This window comes from Typopeltis vanoorti, chromosome 18 (genome assembly GCF_054136105.1).
Source record: "Typopeltis vanoorti isolate ZY-2024b chromosome 18, IOZ_Tvanoo_1.0, whole genome shotgun sequence".
NCBI lineage: Eukaryota > Metazoa > Arthropoda > Arachnida > Uropygi > Thelyphonidae > Typopeltis > Typopeltis vanoorti.
Window position 1 is genome coordinate 66,773,097 of NC_143566.1, and position 16,804 is coordinate 66,789,900.

Here is a 16,804-nt window from a genome sequence, read left to right on the forward strand (position 1 = left end):
ATTTGGTAATCTGGTTTTCAAAAGGATGAAGAGATGTTGGAGGAAAGTCCAGAAGTGATTGACTAAAATAGTTTCTGATATCTGGAACATTGAATATGAAGAAAGGTTGAGACAATGCAATTTACAGAGCCTAGTGGATAGGAGGAAGAGGGGTGATATGATGGATGTACAAGTTGGTAAAGGGTTGTTATAGGATTAACATTGAAGAGGTTTTTCATAAAATAGTGGGAGATTGAGGGAGAACAAGAGGTCCCTGGAGGGTATATAAGGAGGATGTGAACAAGCATGGAATTTCCATGCATTTTTATGCATGGAAAGTTGTGAATGATTGAAATTGAATGATTCAAATTCTCTGCAGACACATGGTGATGTCTGCAGAGAATTTGAATGTATTTAAGGCACGGTATGATGAGCTGTGTGTATGACAAAGAGGACCGCCTAGATGAGTCTGACTCCATGGGGTGTTAGGATAATAATTCATGCAGATTTGTAGAAGGGTATGAAGGATGCAGCAGTGTGCTTGATGACAGACAATTAAGCAAAAATAATGGTATGAAAGGATGAGGGAAAAAAACCTATCATTATCTAGCCACACTAGCCTTTGGTATAAGTGCAGGCGTGTAACATAGTTAGATGCAATTAAAATTACTTAGAACAAGTGTATTAATATAAAATAGAAAAAAAGAATAGGGAATAAAAATGAAGCTATACCTGGATATATATGGAAAGCATGGTTTGGTAACTAGAGGAATATTAACATTTTTATAATTTCAATGTCAAGTCAAGAATGAACTGTTTAAATATATTCCATAATTAAGGATGACATGAATGAAATTATAAAACACTGAACTGAAGCACAAAGATGTCAGTATCAGATGAGAAAAAAATGTTTTAAAGAAATGCGCTATTGCTCTTGATATTTCAAAGCATTGGATCTGCTCGGTGGATTGCCATTCTTTGGCCTATCTGCCACTTTCTGTAATTAGGTAGCAACTTCTCTCTCTCTGGTCATTCACTACATGTCACAGTGGATGATCACCCTCTTCAAGTTTCTCCACCAATGCAAGAATGCCTCAGGACACTCCTGGCGCCTAGTCTTTGATCAGCTGATCAAAGACTAGGCCAGGAGAAGAGAAGCTTAAGGAAATAGAGTGAACAAAATCATCAGTGGAAGAAGCATATTAAAAATGAAGATATTAGAAAGGAACCTGTAGTTAGCATTCAAGAGTGTGTGATCTAATCTAAAAGGTGATATGGTCATGCAAACACACTCTTGAATGCTAACTACAGGTTTAGGATAACTATATTTTGTTAATCACTAAAGATTAAAAAATAAGTATATGATGACAGAAAAAAAAAGATCCAGAGGTAGATGTACACGGATGGATGCAGTTAGAAGTGTCTTAGAAGATAAATATAAGATCTGAGAATACTGGATACTGACAAATAGAGTAATTTTGAGAGAAATTGTCAATAGACAATAATAATGTAAATATTGTAAACTTAGGCAGCATGATAATATGTATCCTCAAGGGATGTAAGCATACTATCAGAATTTTGATAAGGCACCAATAATATAATCAAAATCCTACATTTACCTCCATTCGTGGTGATTATCAAACTATTAGTATTTTTCCAGTTACAAAGTTATTCTTTCCATGTATATGTCTCCCTTTTTAATAGACACTGACAACAGATTCTAAAAGGCTTCAGCTGGCCAAATAGTATGATTTAAAGTAAAGATATTAAATGGCTAGAAGATATGAAATGGTTGTGTACATCTTCTAAAGCATTCTAAAATGGAATGTATATTACTTTTGTTAATTAGTACTGTTTAAAAAACTGCACCTTTCTTAAGCAACTAAGTTTAATATTTTTTGAACAAATTTTCCTGATGCACTCCTATAAAAAATGAATTTCTTTTCAACTCACCATAAATTTTTTGAATAGATTTTCTTTATCACTAATATGCAAAAGAGTGTCCCTGCTGTAGATGGCATCAAATGATCCTTCTTCAAAATCAGCTGTGGTGATATCACATATTTCAAAATGAACCTTAAAAGAAATGAATTTAATGAAAGAAATGAATTTTCTATTCTTTATTTAGAAACAAGAAGGAAGTTTTAGGATGAAGCATGAAAACATTTTTATATGTGGACAAAATCTCAAATCAGTGTTCTGCAACGTCCTTAATAATTTGAAAATTCTTCCCCCACCCCTGCAAAAACACTACATGCCAAGGGTTTTTTTTTTTTTTTTTTTTTTTTTTTAGTTTTTAAAAAACCATTGCGGGTAAAAATTGCACAGAAAGTCAAGTTTAATTCCTCCCAATCCCTCTACACACATACACAAAACAAGATTATCCTAAAAATTGTGCTGTGGTGCCCACTAAGTGAAATTATCACTACTGTTATGGTAATAAAGAAACCCCACATTTAAACGTTGTTGCAGAACAGATCAGGAGCTGCTCAAAAGATCAATATTTGTATAATACTAGGTTACAATTTTCACTTTCAAGACTGCTACAGTTATTTAAGAATAAATGAACTGAAATTCATGAATTCTATAATACATTTTTGAATGATTATCCCTGATTTAAAACTGAACCTTTTTAATTAAAAATTTCAACAGTGCAGTTAAAATACACTGCTTGGAAAGAAGTCAGTGGACATCACCCCCCCCCCCATGAGCAAAGTACATCGTGCCATGAGCTACAAGAAGGGAACTGACTGAGTTTGAAAGAGGTGTTGCAATAGGATGCCATGTTGCAGGCCTATCTATTTGGCAAAATGTTAAAAATTGGACTATCCCAGGTCAAAAATCAGCAATACCATTCTGAGATGCAGTTGACTCCCTGTGCTTGCAAGTGTTACCTGCAGTGGGCAACCCACCACACTCACTGAACATGACTGTAGGGTGTAACAAAGGATGATATGTAAACACCATCATTCTCTGGCCAATATGTTGAATGCAGAGTTCTGGGTATTGGCTGGAACATGAATCTGCACAAAAATATTTCAGAACCAAGGCTGATAAAATGGGTTTCCATGGTAGGACCGCAACATGCAAGTCCAGCATTACCCGAACCACCATGCAGCGAGTTTTCGGTGGTGCAAAGGGCATGTACAGTGGGACATGGAAGCTAGGTAAGCTGTATTATGAAATGACAAATCATGCTATACCCTCTACCGAGCAGATAGATGGGTGTGGCAGATGCCTCTTACCAGAATGCATAACCCAACAATGAAATTCAGAGGTGGCGGTGTGATGGTATGGTCCTGTTTTGGCCTTGGACCTCCAAATGCCAGCAGTAGCTGAACATTCTGGACAATGTAATCTTTCTACAGAACTGACCAGCAAGGCAATACATTGTGTCATAAGGCTGCTGCTGTAACTCCATATTTTTTTTTATTATTTGTGACACCTCCAAGAAGTCCAAAGACTCATCGTGGGAGGACACCTACTGTACAATTCTCCGTCTCCACCAATACACCGAACCTCTACTACCAATCTTCTACATCAATGCCATCTACTGCCCACCATCATCTACTAGTATTTTTTGTCTGTAAATTGCGTGTGTTCTGATGGGCCGATTTGTCTGTATGCGGGATGAAAAACCGAATTTCCGAGAGAAAAAACTCTGTACCTCCATATGAGATTGGCTAACTTACCTTCAATTGAAAAAGTCCATATAAGGTTTGTGGACATGAATGTCACCACACTTGACTGGCCTCCATAGAACCCTGATCTCAATCTTATCAAACATCTGTGGATGAACTGGAGTATCTGGTGAGGTCAAGGGAAGTCTGCTCCACAACAATGCAGGACCTCATTACATGCCTACAGGAAGAATCGTCCAAAATTCCCATTGATTGCTATTGTACACTTGTGGAAAGTATACCCCATAAGATTACTAGTCTTCACAGCAAAAGGAGATCCTACATCTTATTAAGGTGGGTGCCATGGCTGTTTGTTCCTCACATTATGGTGTCTGGTGACTTCTTTCCAAGTAGTGTATAATATTAAACCAAATGTAATTCAGTCCACAAATTCTCCTCACATGTAACTCAGCATGTAGGAGGTTAACTATGATTCCTGGTATCCTAACTTTCAGTTTTCACTGCAAATGGTGTAATTCAATTATCTTTAATACATTTGGATGTTTATAAATCCTAATGTTTTTGTGTTAGACAAAAAATTTATTTATTACTTGCCACAAAAAATTACCGTATTTTTCTATGTATAAAACGAACCCTACTTTTATTGAACCCGAAATTAAGAAATCAATATTTTAAACATAAAACAGAACACATTTGACATTTTTTTAAATATTCAAAGTATATTTAGTAATTAGGTAATATTTTTAAGATACATACTAAGAAATTATGCATTACTCTCAGTTCCAGGCATATCATTTTCTTCGTTGTTTTTTATTTTCAGATATTTTTATGAGCTAGTGCTCAAAATTTTATTAATGATCACAATCAGTTGTTAATGATGTCATTCGACAGAGTTAACAAAGGCTAGTGATTGGCGGAAGCCTATTTGCAGAGACAGGGTACCGGCAGTTTTGCCACAGCAACCGTGGGTCTCTCAACTAGTTACCCCCTCCCCCATGTGTAAGACAACCCTCAATTTTTGGTCTAAAAATTTTAGAAAAAAGTATCGACTTATACATGAAAAATACAGTAATTCAGAATTCATAGTTTTATACATAACTGACTAATCACCAAGAATATAAAACTGTAGGAGTTAATAATAAATTTGGTTAAGATGAGATCACAAGTTGAGAGCAATGTTTCTAAAAACAAGCTAGCTTTTCTTACCTTTGAAGTTAAGTTTGGTTTCTTTGATAAATACTCCAGGGCAGCTGACATCATATTCACTGACAAATCAATTCCATGAATATTTACATCATAGGCCTGAATAAATAAGTTCAGAAAATTTATTAATAATAAAACTACCGATGAAATTTTCTCTCTCTTGATTTAATCATTAACCTCAAGGCTATATATGCAGGCTTAAATGCTAGATCTCATTATATAAGTTTAATGAGAAATAATGCACAGTACTAGAGAATGAAATGAAATTAAATTTAATGTTTATAGTTACTTCATCTGTTATACAGCTATCTCTGGAGAGGGTACAATGTGAGAAAATAATTGGCATGTAGGTAATAAAAGGAAGCAGAACTATTCAGGCTTAAAACCGCAAAAGCATCCCCTATGGATGCTTGTCAGGGGTCTTCATTGTCAGACAAGAGGCCTGAAATTCCATTTCCTAGGGAACCATCATACATCCATATTCAGCTTAGGATTTTTTTTAATACTAGTGGCAAACTCGGAAGAAGTTGTTCATCTTTATGCTCATTGCATTCAAGAATATTATAGTTATTTTCCATTTGATTCAATGGCTATTGGCCATGGCATGTCTATAAGGGATTACTGTTAGTTTATAATAGTAATAATATCATGGGTCCTGATGGAAGATATAAAACTCAAAAGGTCATGCCAAGTGCTGAATATGGATCTGATCATAGACTAGTTCTAATGATAAATATTCGTTTGAAAGCAATAAAAATTAAAAGGAAACAAACCTATAAATGGGATTTACAAATGCTACAAAATGCAACAGTAAAATCAAAATTTAATGACAATGTTTCAGAGCTACTGGCTGCATAGTTACAAAATAAAAAGTGACCTTTCCCAATGGAACAAACTACAAACAATTATTATAACTTCTGCTAAGAACCATATCAGTAAACATGAAGAAAAAAAAAAAACCATGGATAATGCAAGAAGTAATTGACCTTATCGATGAAAGAAGAACATAGAAAAGAAGAGCAAATGAAGAAGAAAGATCAAGATATAATGGATAAGAGAATCAAACAATTATGCAGGAGGTTGAAAGAAGAATGGAATAAATAACCAATGTGTCAACATAGAAGAGTTACAAAAAAAAAAAAAAAAAGAACCAGAGAAGCATTCCTGAAAGTGAAAGAATTTAATGGAAAAGTAAAATGAACACAGTCCAACAACATCAAGGACAAAGAGGGAAACAATCATTGATAATGAAAAGATAAATGAGAGATGGGTGGAATAATTATCAAATCTCTATGATGATGAGAACATGAGCAACGATTTATGACACTAGGTTTTGTGCAGCAACAGATACCACTACTTACAAGAAATGAGATACAACACATAATAAAGAATCTTCCTAATAATAAATCCCCTGGGTGCGATAGAAAAAGCATCCCCTATGGGTGCTTGTAAGGGGTCTTCATTGTCAGACAAGAGGCCTGAAATTCCATTTCCCAGGGAAGCTTTATACATCCATATTCAGTTTAGGATATTCAGGCAAAAAATGTGATCGAACCTTTGAGAACCAATTGGAGACAATGCCTTGTCCATTTCCATACCTTGTCATAATCTTCAATATTATGGCTTGTGATATACCTATGATTTCTGCTATTTTGGTTACACACAGCTCCTGCAAGCTGCACTCCAATGATCGTACCTTTTTGGAGGTCACTGAGGTCTGACATTTTGCACGCTAACTGCACAATGACAATCAGAGATATCATCTGCAATGTGATAGTGCAGTATGACATTGGCTATCACATAACAGTGGCATGGTAAATGTTGAATTAGCTATTGTGCAGTTAGTGTGCAAAATGTCAGATCTCAGTGACCTCCAAAAAAAGGTATAATCATTGGAGTGCGGCTTGCAGGAGCTGCCATAACTGAAACAGCAGAAATCGTAGTTGTATCATGAGCCACAGTATCGAAGATTATGACAAGGTATGGAAACAGACAAGGCATTGTCTCCAATCAGTTTTCCAAGGTTCAATCACATTTTCCACCTGCAACATCACTGGCAGAGTCGGGACATATTTTGCAGAAAGAATAGTCCCAAATTCCATTATCTTATGTACATGGCTTGTATAAGTCTATTCCATGTCAAATTCATGGTGTACTAACAGCCTGAGATGGGCCTACAGCCTATTAATAAAAAATTCTCCAAAAAAATTTGTAGGTGTTTCCATTATTTTGATATCCCCCCCTGGTGTGTGTGTGTGTGTGTGTTAATATACTGCAGTTATTAAATGATTAAAAATGTTCTCATTTTTTTGTATAACTATTTTCCAAATGCAAGAGACAATCATAGAATCAGCCTTATTAAGGTTTAGTTGATATAGATCAATAAGCCTGATTCTAAGACATTTTCTTGTTCTGTTCTTTATCACTGTTTTAATGCCAAATCTGATCTGGGTGATTTTGACTCCTCCTTTCACTTTTCTGATCCAATATCCACCCAACTAGAAATAATTCTTACTAGAATGAAGACTTTCTTTCTCCAAATCAGATTTGTTGGGAAAAAACCTTTATTTTCAAGCTATTTTACCATGAGTTACCTTGGTCTTGCACTACCTGCAGGGTCAGCTAGACTTGCATTATGTGCAGGCGCAAACTTGACTTATATTTGTCAGTTTGCTTACTTGGGAAATGGAGTAAAACCAGGTTTAAAATAGCTTGGCATCTTTAACATTTATTATACTCAAGGTAAAATACTTTCAACCTTTATTTTCATTTAAATGGTATATCATCCACCCTTTGCAACTGGATTATCAATTCTCTCTCTCTGGCTGTTCACTCCAATCATGGTTTTCTTTTTTCAGATTTTAATGATGCAAGATACTATTAGAGCACTCTACAACTCACTTTTACCCACAGTTTTTTTATCCCCATTAATAAATAACCTCCATCATTATTTTCAAATCCTATCCATAATTTTGCTGATGAAAGCATTTTCCATTTCTCTTTTTCATTTGATAAAAACCTTGCCATGTTCATATATTCCAAGTTACATGGTCCCTCCATAATTAATGCCTTAAGTACTGATCTCCTTGCCATATTTCTGAAGGGTAACCCAGTCAACTTCAATGCCACAAAAACAAGATCCTATCTTATTGTATGCAAGAAAGACCACAGATTACTCTCCCTTACTTTTGATAATACCCAAGATCTCTACACAAGATCAAATATCTTTAAAGAATAAAATTTTAGCACACCATAGACATTAAAGAGATGCAAGATACCATTTTTTTTCCCTAGGAAGTTTATACCATTCACATCAGTGAGGATCTGTGGTAAATAAGAAGTACAACAACCTTCATAAATATATCATCCTGAATATATGACCCTGATATATATCAGGGTCATATATTCAGGATGTGCTAGGTGTGTGGAATAACAATATCACCGATATATTTTTGCATTTATTCCTGTTAAAGACTCCCCTAATTGTTTTTTTTGGCTTCGCTTGATTTTAGGAATCAAGCGAAAACACAATATACTAATGCTTCATGAAGAGGATACTTTGATGCCTAAACATCGCATCACATTCACATTAATAGTCTGGGTGGTGTGTGGTCACAAATAAGGACACCTTTGAACTCTTTGAACAGACACACAGATTGCACAGTGTGTCTGTTCAAAATGCTAATCTTCTTAAATTAGCATTCTAATGGTTTTAAACACCCAGAAGGTGAGGCATGGTGTGCGCTGAGACAATAGCACCCAGAAATCAGTGGCGATGATTGGTTATTGGCCTTCTCGTAAAACTCAACCTGGTAATCATCAAGGTTCTGTAATACCCAATGCACTTCCAGTTTATCTACCTCTATTTCCATATAAGCCATTCTCTCTCACTTGTTACTGCAATATCTACTCTGGATGATATACTACAGATTTAACAGTTGAATTACTAAGTGTTCACTTAGTAATTCAACTATTAAATCTGCTTCAGTCGGCATTCATTATTATTTCTTCCATAATCATTCTTCCTTTATTTGCAACATATCAAAAGAATTCTGGGATTACCTTTGGCCTAAACTGCTAATTTTCCATTTAGCCGACCAAATTGTATTCTTATTGGTTAAACCAAAATAAAAAATGATGGTGCAACATGACAAAATTTTATGCCAGCTGGGGTTAAACAAGGCTAAACAAGGCCTCCATTGTTTTCGCCAGGGAACCAGGGCGAACAGCAAAAAGTCAGCTACTGGAACAAATCTGAAAACAAACCCCAACATAACATCACCAGAGTTAAAGATCAGTACTTTCAACGTAAGAAGCCTGAATGGCAAAGAAATGGAGCTAGCTGAGGAATTAGATAAGTACCAGATCGACATAATAGGGGTTACTGAAACAAAAAAGACCAAAACTGGTGAGATCTTTCTGAGCAATAAATACAAAATGTTATATTCAGGCAATGACAATCAAGGAAAAGAAGGAGTAGCCATAGTATTCAACACAAAATACGAGGCTAATCTTCTTGAATGGCAGTCAGTCTCAAGTAGAGTAATGTGGGCAAATATGAGAATGGGGAACTGGACAATGAGACTTATTTGTGCCTATGGTCCCACAGAAGGTTCTACTAAAGTAGAAGTGGAGGAATTTTTTGAGCCTTTAGAAAAAGCAACTGACGCAATGAAAAAGGAAAAGTTGGTCCTTGTTGGGGATCTAAATAGCAGAGTAGGAAATGATTGTGAGACATACAAAAATATTTTGGGAAAATTTGGCGAAAAGAGCAAAGCTAATAATAATGGCAAATATCTGTTGGATTTCTGCTCAGGACATGGACTGGTTATTACCAACACCATGTTCCAACATAAAAATGTACACAAATTCACATGGAGAGAAGAGGCTAGGAATAAGAAAAGTCTCATTGACTATGTTATTGTTGATAGTGATGTTTTCTCCCTGGTGCAGGACACTAGAGTGTACAGAAGATTTCAAATTGGAAGTGACCACTATTTAGTCTTGAGCAGGATAAAATTGAATTTCATATTGAAAAGAATAACATATAAGAAAGTTTTAAAGCGAATAAAAGTTGAGCAGCTCTCAAATGTGAACTGTAGACTAAAATACACAAAGATTATTGAAGAAAAAATGAAAGAGTTTGAGAACAGAAATCAAACCTTGGAGATCAGCAGCAAACTCTGAAGAAAACATTGATTGATTCTGCCAGAGAGGCATGTGGTGAGGTTGTCTGCAAGGATAAAAAAAATCAGAACTCCCTGGTCGACACAGGAAGTTAAAGAGGCAGTGAAGGAAAAGAAGAAAGCATATCAAAAGTTCCTGTCAAATAAGTCAGCTTGTGCTCTTAGAGAATATAGAGACAAATGCAAGAATGCTAAACATGTGTAAAACTGGCTAAACAAAAGTCATGGGAGGATTTTAGCAAGAACATAGAAAATAAATATCAAGAAGGTGGTAAGATATTCTGGAGGTTGAAGAAGCTTAGAAATGGAGGAAAGAGTGCTGTAAAAGGAGTTAGAGATGATAAAGGTGACGTGAAAACGGGAGAAAAAGATATCCTTAAAGTATGGAATAATAACTTTGAAAAACTGCTAAATGAAACAAGCAGTGATGACAGCAAGGTGGTAAAAAACACTGACCAGGCATGCAGGCAAGAATACATATCTATACTTGAAGTAGAAAAAGCCATCAAAGGCTTGAAATGTGGAAAGGCAGCTGGAGTAGATGATATTCGACCAGAAATGCTGAAGTATGGTGGTATAAGAGTCTTACAGTGGCTGCAGTGCATAGTTCAGAAAGCCTTGATAGAGGGACGAATTCCTGATGATTGGAGTAGAGCTCTCATAGTACCCATATATAAAAAGGGAAATAAAACTGAATGTGAGAATTACAGAGGTATTTCCCTACTGAGTGTTCCTGGCAAGATCTATGCAAGTATACTTGAGAAACGGTTGAGAAGAATTGTGGAAGAAAAGCTTGGTGAAGAAAAAGCTGGATTCAAGCCAAACAGAGGCTGTCAGGATCAGATCTTCACTTTACAACAAATAGTCAAGAAAGCATGGGAATATAACAAAGATCTGTATTTAAGTTTTGTCGATTTGGAAAAAGCATATGACAAGGTGCCAAGAAAGAAGCTATTCAATACGCTGCAGTTATATCAAGCAATACTTAGTCTTTATTTGAGTTGTATGTCAGCAGTTAGAATTGAAGGAAGTACAGGAAGATGGTTTAATGTTAATTCTGGTGTCAGACAAGGATGTACGTTATCCCCTCTGTTATTCATTATCGATATGGATCACATTATGAAGGAAAGTGGTATTAAACATGATATCAAAATTGGAGATGTTAATGTCAGCTCTTTGCTTTATGCGGATGATGTTATACTTCTAAATAAATCCGCTACAAGTCTGCAAGATTCTCAAACTAAATTGAATAGCTCTTGTAATAGATATGGTATGAAGGTCAGCAATAAAAAGACAAAGACAATGAAAATAGGCAGAATCATTGCAAATGTCAACTGTGTTGTGAATGGAGAACAAGTAAAACATTTCAGCTACTTAGGCACAATTTTTACTGAAGATGGTAAATTAAATATAGAAATAGTCAACAGAATCAGCAAAGCTGGTATGGTGGGAAGTCAATTGAATACATTCATATAGAATAGGAGAGAAATTAGTCTGATCACTAAATTAGCTGTATACAAGACAGTGTTCAAACCAGTTTTAACTTATGGATCTGAGAGCTGGGTCAGAAGTGAAACACTTGACCAAAGACTAGAGACTGCAGATATGAGAGTCCTGAGAAAGATTATAGGCATGAACAGATGGCATCAATGGCAATATCATATTTAAAACGAGGATATTAGGAAAGAACTTGACATTGTCAGCATCCAGGAATGCGTTAGCAGAGCTAATCTCAGGTGGTATGGTCACTTAAACAGAATGGGTGAGGAAAGATTAGCAAAACAAGTGTTCTCTGCCAGGTTGGCAGCAAAACGACCCAGAGGAAGACCAAGATATAGGTGGATTGATAAGGTACAAAGTGCCTTAGACGATAGAAATATAAGATCTGATAATGTTGGAGTCTGGACAAGTAACAGACTGATTTGGAGTAAAATTGTAGATAGGAAGTTAGTAATGATGTAATTTTTTTCATGTAGTACTATCATATCCTGTACACCCCCTTGAGGGTACATGGCAGAAATTTGATGATGATGATTGTTTTGCCATTCTTACCACACTGGTGACCCTTCTTGCCTGTGTTTTGTACAGCTCATCAATCACATTTCTCTTTGAATTCCCTCCACATTTTTTTTAAACTCTTGCTTAATGATGTTATGAAGATAAAAACAAAATTATTAAAAAATAAAACTTAAAAAAAAATTCTCTTCCGCTTTGATCTGTGAAGTGAGAGGAGAAGCCAGTATGAATCATGAATATGTGAAATCGTCTCTGATCTCATAATTTGGATAATTAGATTAGAAAACCAACTTTCATAGATAAATAATCAAATGAGTCAGAATTTTTTTTATATTTTTTATTAGAAAAAGACAAGCCTCATTGAAGTCAAAGTGCTATACATGTTCATCTAGAGCATGTAGAGCTTTGACAAACATCTCAAAGTGGGATATGAACTCATGACCTGTTGGTTAGAGAGTGAGTATGCTATCCCCTCAGCCAATCAGGCTGAGTGGATAGCATACCCAGCCAATCAACCAAGCAGCAATTTAGGAATTGGGTACACTAGCAAATTAAAGCAACAATGTGGAAAGGAAATCTGAGCCAGAATAAAGAGGGGATTCTTGATTTAATAACCTCTAGCTGGATGTTAGATATGACAAATACACCTGTACCATCTTCCTTCTGACGTGTTTTGATATCTATAGGGTTATTGTCAATAAAATTTTAATTCTGGCTAACTTGGAAAGAAGTTTTTTAAACGCTTTCAAATAACGTGCTCTTGATCTGATTAAATTACACTATGGATCTAAATGGCATTCGGTTTTTCAGATCTCAAAACATCATTTAAAATAAACAGAATAAACTACAAATAGTAAAATAAAAAAAACTAAAATACTACAAGAGGTATACCAGAAGAAACTGGTGTTCCAATACTCAAACTGATAGATATATCTTTACAAAACAAGTGAGGTTTACTCTAGTATAGTACTTGTCATTGCTTTGTGTTTTTTTTATGTCCAGAATGACACTTTAATTTTATTTTTTTTTTTTTTTTAATGAGAACTAATTTTTTCTTATTTATTTGTTAGTGGCTTCTGGCAGCGGTGTTTCTGCAAAATGAAATGAGTTAGTTATATTGTTTTGCATGTGTGCTTTTGTCTTCTTTTTACTAATGCGGTATAATATCTTCAAAATTGAATTAAAGAACATACTCATGTAGAAGCTGTTAATGTTTTTTAATGAATCAAATTATATAGCCATTCAGAGAAGCACTGAAGCCTCCGTAGCTGTTGGTTTTGACAATGTCCTCCAGCTAGAAATACCCAGGTTTGAATCCCATCTAGAACATGAAAAACCTTTATCAGGGCTTTTCATTTGAAGGCGAGTTAGCCAGTCTCACATAAAGATGGTAAAGTTTTCTTCCTAGAAACATGTTTTTTTTTTTTTTTTTTTTTTTTTTTTTTGTGTGTCCCACAACCAGGGAAACCATCCATGAAATACACACAATTGATAGACAAAATGTATGTACCTGCCATACTTGTTCATGTGGGCTTAATGTCTGTTGTAGCATCATACAATAACTAACAGAAATACTAAAAAAATACTAAAACAGAAGGCAAAGTATCCTTCTCCTTCAGATATCATTGGAAAAAAAATCAGTCTAAAAGTGTTATTCGTAAATCCATTTTTTGACAATGTTGACCATTAAGTGCACCTAAAAATGGTAAAATTGCAAAATTTCATGAACATTTTTTTTTTAACTTACTTCTGCCATATAAAAATCATGACCTCCAATTCCACTACCTACATCTAAAACTTTTTCACCAGGTTTCAGATTCAGCAATTTCACACATTTCTGAAACAAAAGAAACAGCAACAAATTAAATGCAGCAAATGATAGGTTATTCATTACAAAAAAAAAAAAAAAAAAAAATCAAAATTTTGATTTAAAAAAAATTCATATGATAGACTCTCACTACAAGAACTTAGGAACCAAAGGAATAGTTTGCTATAGTAAATTTTCTTTTGAATAGCATTGCATCTATGGGGCTTCAGTTCATGCTTTTTGTTGCAATAAGAATCTCTTATAACTAGGTTTGCTATATATAATTAGTCAAATGCAGTTAACTCACTAGAATGGTACTTCATCACTCACAAATCTCATTACAAAAAAAATTTTTTCTTAAAATATTAAATATCATATTTGATTTCCTGTTAATATCTATAAAATTATTTTAAACTGTATTTTAGCTGCAATACATAAAATTAGTGAACATATATGTTTCGGTACCTTAGTTGTAACTTTGGTTGGAAAACATGAATTTAAATCAGGGGCGAATGCTGGTCTTGAAATTCACTCTTGCTCTCGTTATCATTCAGGGAGTGAGAGGTGTGATTGAAGTCTGATTAGAATAATGAATTACTGACCATTTAAAACTATATATTTAGGAATTTATGTACATTTAATCATACAAATACAACATTTATTTTACAAATGATGTTCTATCTTTTTCAATTTAGCTACTTGAATACAAATTCTACCCTATGGTTCTACTTCATGAACTGGTCAATAACAGTTTCATAAAAAGTTGGTTGCAACTTAATTTTCCCAAGCAACAAGCACACTTGTAAAGGCTTATTGAAGCTCACTGGCTAGAGCTACATTGACTGCGTATGGCCTGTGTTTAAACAGTAGACTGAAACGACATGAAATGGCTATGCCTGCGCATGAAATCACAGTGCTGCTGTGAGGACCTGGAAGTTCCTACAATCGAGCAAGCCAAGGTCGATGCTTGCTCGTCTAGTAGGAGCAAGCATCGACCTTCAATACACAATGCAAAGCTCAATTATTGCCGCACAAGCTTAAGTCGTCTTCTGTCTACAAAAATAAAAGCCTAAATGGAATGCTTATAAATGCATGCATTTATTAACAAATAAATATTACTTCTTTCTCAATTAATGAGCTTGCGCAGCAATCATAGAGAATTCGCTCCTGATTTAAATTCACTCAAAGAAGCAAAGGATATTTATAAGGACCTTTCAGTGAGTTATCTGATCTCACATGAAGATAGCAACGTTTCTTCTCTTTTAATCCTGCAAACAGACAAACCAATTAGACAATATATGTAGTGACTGAAAGCGATACAAACAGAATCTGTCATTACCAAAACAGCATTTTTTCACTCTTCATTTCTATGGAATTTCAACAGTTAGGCATGATACCAATATGATAGTTTAAGGATATGCTCATTTGTAATAATGTATATTCAAGTTTGATCCCTTTCCTCCATACAAAGCAAATTTCAATTTGCTTTGTATGGAGAAACTTTTTTTTTCTCTCTCTTAATCTGAGTACCGTATTTACTTGAATATAACTCTCACTTTTTTCCCAAGATTAAAGTTATAAAATTGTGGTGCAAAAAATATGCAGAGACTTTTAGAAACTAAAGTTTTTCAGAAAAAAAACTAAATTGGCGTTTATAATTAAAATCATCAGTATTTAATCATAATTTATAATTGCTCAGATTATTTATAAAATGAATACATTTCAATTTTAATTATCAGCGTTATTTATGTGATCGGCGACACACCTTCATCACACGATATATTTGAATCTTTAGTGACAATGTTTCTGTAATTAAATTAAAACAAACAAACAGTTTCATTATTGCTTGTCCTTTTACCATTTAGTAATCATAAGATCACCATGATTTTAAAAAAAATTGAAAGTAATTATGACTTACCAAGAATCTGCTATTCGCTACTTCTGGTCTCAAGAGCGGTGTTTCAAACTGTTCTAATCCAATATTGAACCATTGTAGTATTCATCCACCCTTTTTCCTGAACTCTTACATGAATTCCAGATGGAAATTTCTCTTTTGGCATTGTTTTCCTTTTGAATATTACCATAAGGAGGCAACTTTTTTCCGTCTGCAGTAGTTGTATGATTGTGCATCGTTGTTTAATCTTTTTTCATGTCCAAAGTAAACTTTTTAATTTCATTTTTCAGTTAAGTAAAATCTGGTGGTGCAAGATACATGCGAAGGTGCATTATATTTGGGTAAATACAGTATTTCAGTAGTTCTGATCAATTCATTTTGCCACTTCAAAACAGAAATAAAATACAAAATGTCAGATAAGTTTAATTGTTTTGAAGTACAGCATTTAGATACATATAGTTTAATGGAAGTTAGGTCCTCCCCATTTGGGTTTTTATTTTCCTAATGTTACTGCAAATGGTATAGCATACAGGGGATATGTTTTAATTATTAGAAACCTTTTTTATTGGGGTTATAATCTGTTATAGTATGTTGAATGATAGCTGAAAACTGAGGTTATTAGGCAAAGTAAAACGTGAGCTGCAAAACCTAAGTTTCACAAGAGGGAAACTATCATTTCCGAATGCCTCGAACCTCATCATTTATGAATTAAGTTTTTGAGACCCTGGTTGCCATTCAAAAGAGATGTGTTGTTTTGAATTACAACTAAGGCTACAAAGGCCTGTGTATCATGTCTGTTAATTGCACATGTTCTTCTGGCTAGTTTGCATGTTTTGTGGGATGAAAATGCCCAATTTTCTGGGAGGGAGAATCAGTTATATTCCAAATTTGGTCAAAATCAGTAAGGAGCAGCATAAAACAACACAAGTAATAATTATATTCCAAATCTGACCCAAATCAGTAGGCAATCTAAAGGGATCAACAGAAAAAACAAAATGCTTTTTCACTATTTTCTGAATGCTTCAGCTTCATTAATTAAAATTTAGCAAGCTGTGTCCTACTGAATAAAAATAGCATG

General features: G+C 34.6%; 1 protein-coding gene across 2 annotated transcripts in view; it reads right to left on the reverse strand.

Moving 5' to 3' along the window:
* The window catches only part of LOC150096731 (uncharacterized), a 114,606-nt gene that overhangs the window by 21,730 nt on the left and 76,072 nt on the right, over positions 1–16,804 (reverse strand). For both annotated transcript variants that reach the window (XM_090407859.1, XM_090407858.1), the window contains exons 7-9: positions 13,773–13,862; positions 4,827–4,922; positions 1,933–2,055 (exon numbers count right to left, since the gene is read on the reverse strand). In XM_090407859.1, coding sequence (XP_090263985.1) covers positions 1,933–2,055; positions 4,827–4,922; positions 13,773–13,862 — 309 coding nt within the window. The remainder of the gene's footprint in view (positions 1–1,932; positions 2,056–4,826; positions 4,923–13,772; positions 13,863–16,804) is intronic.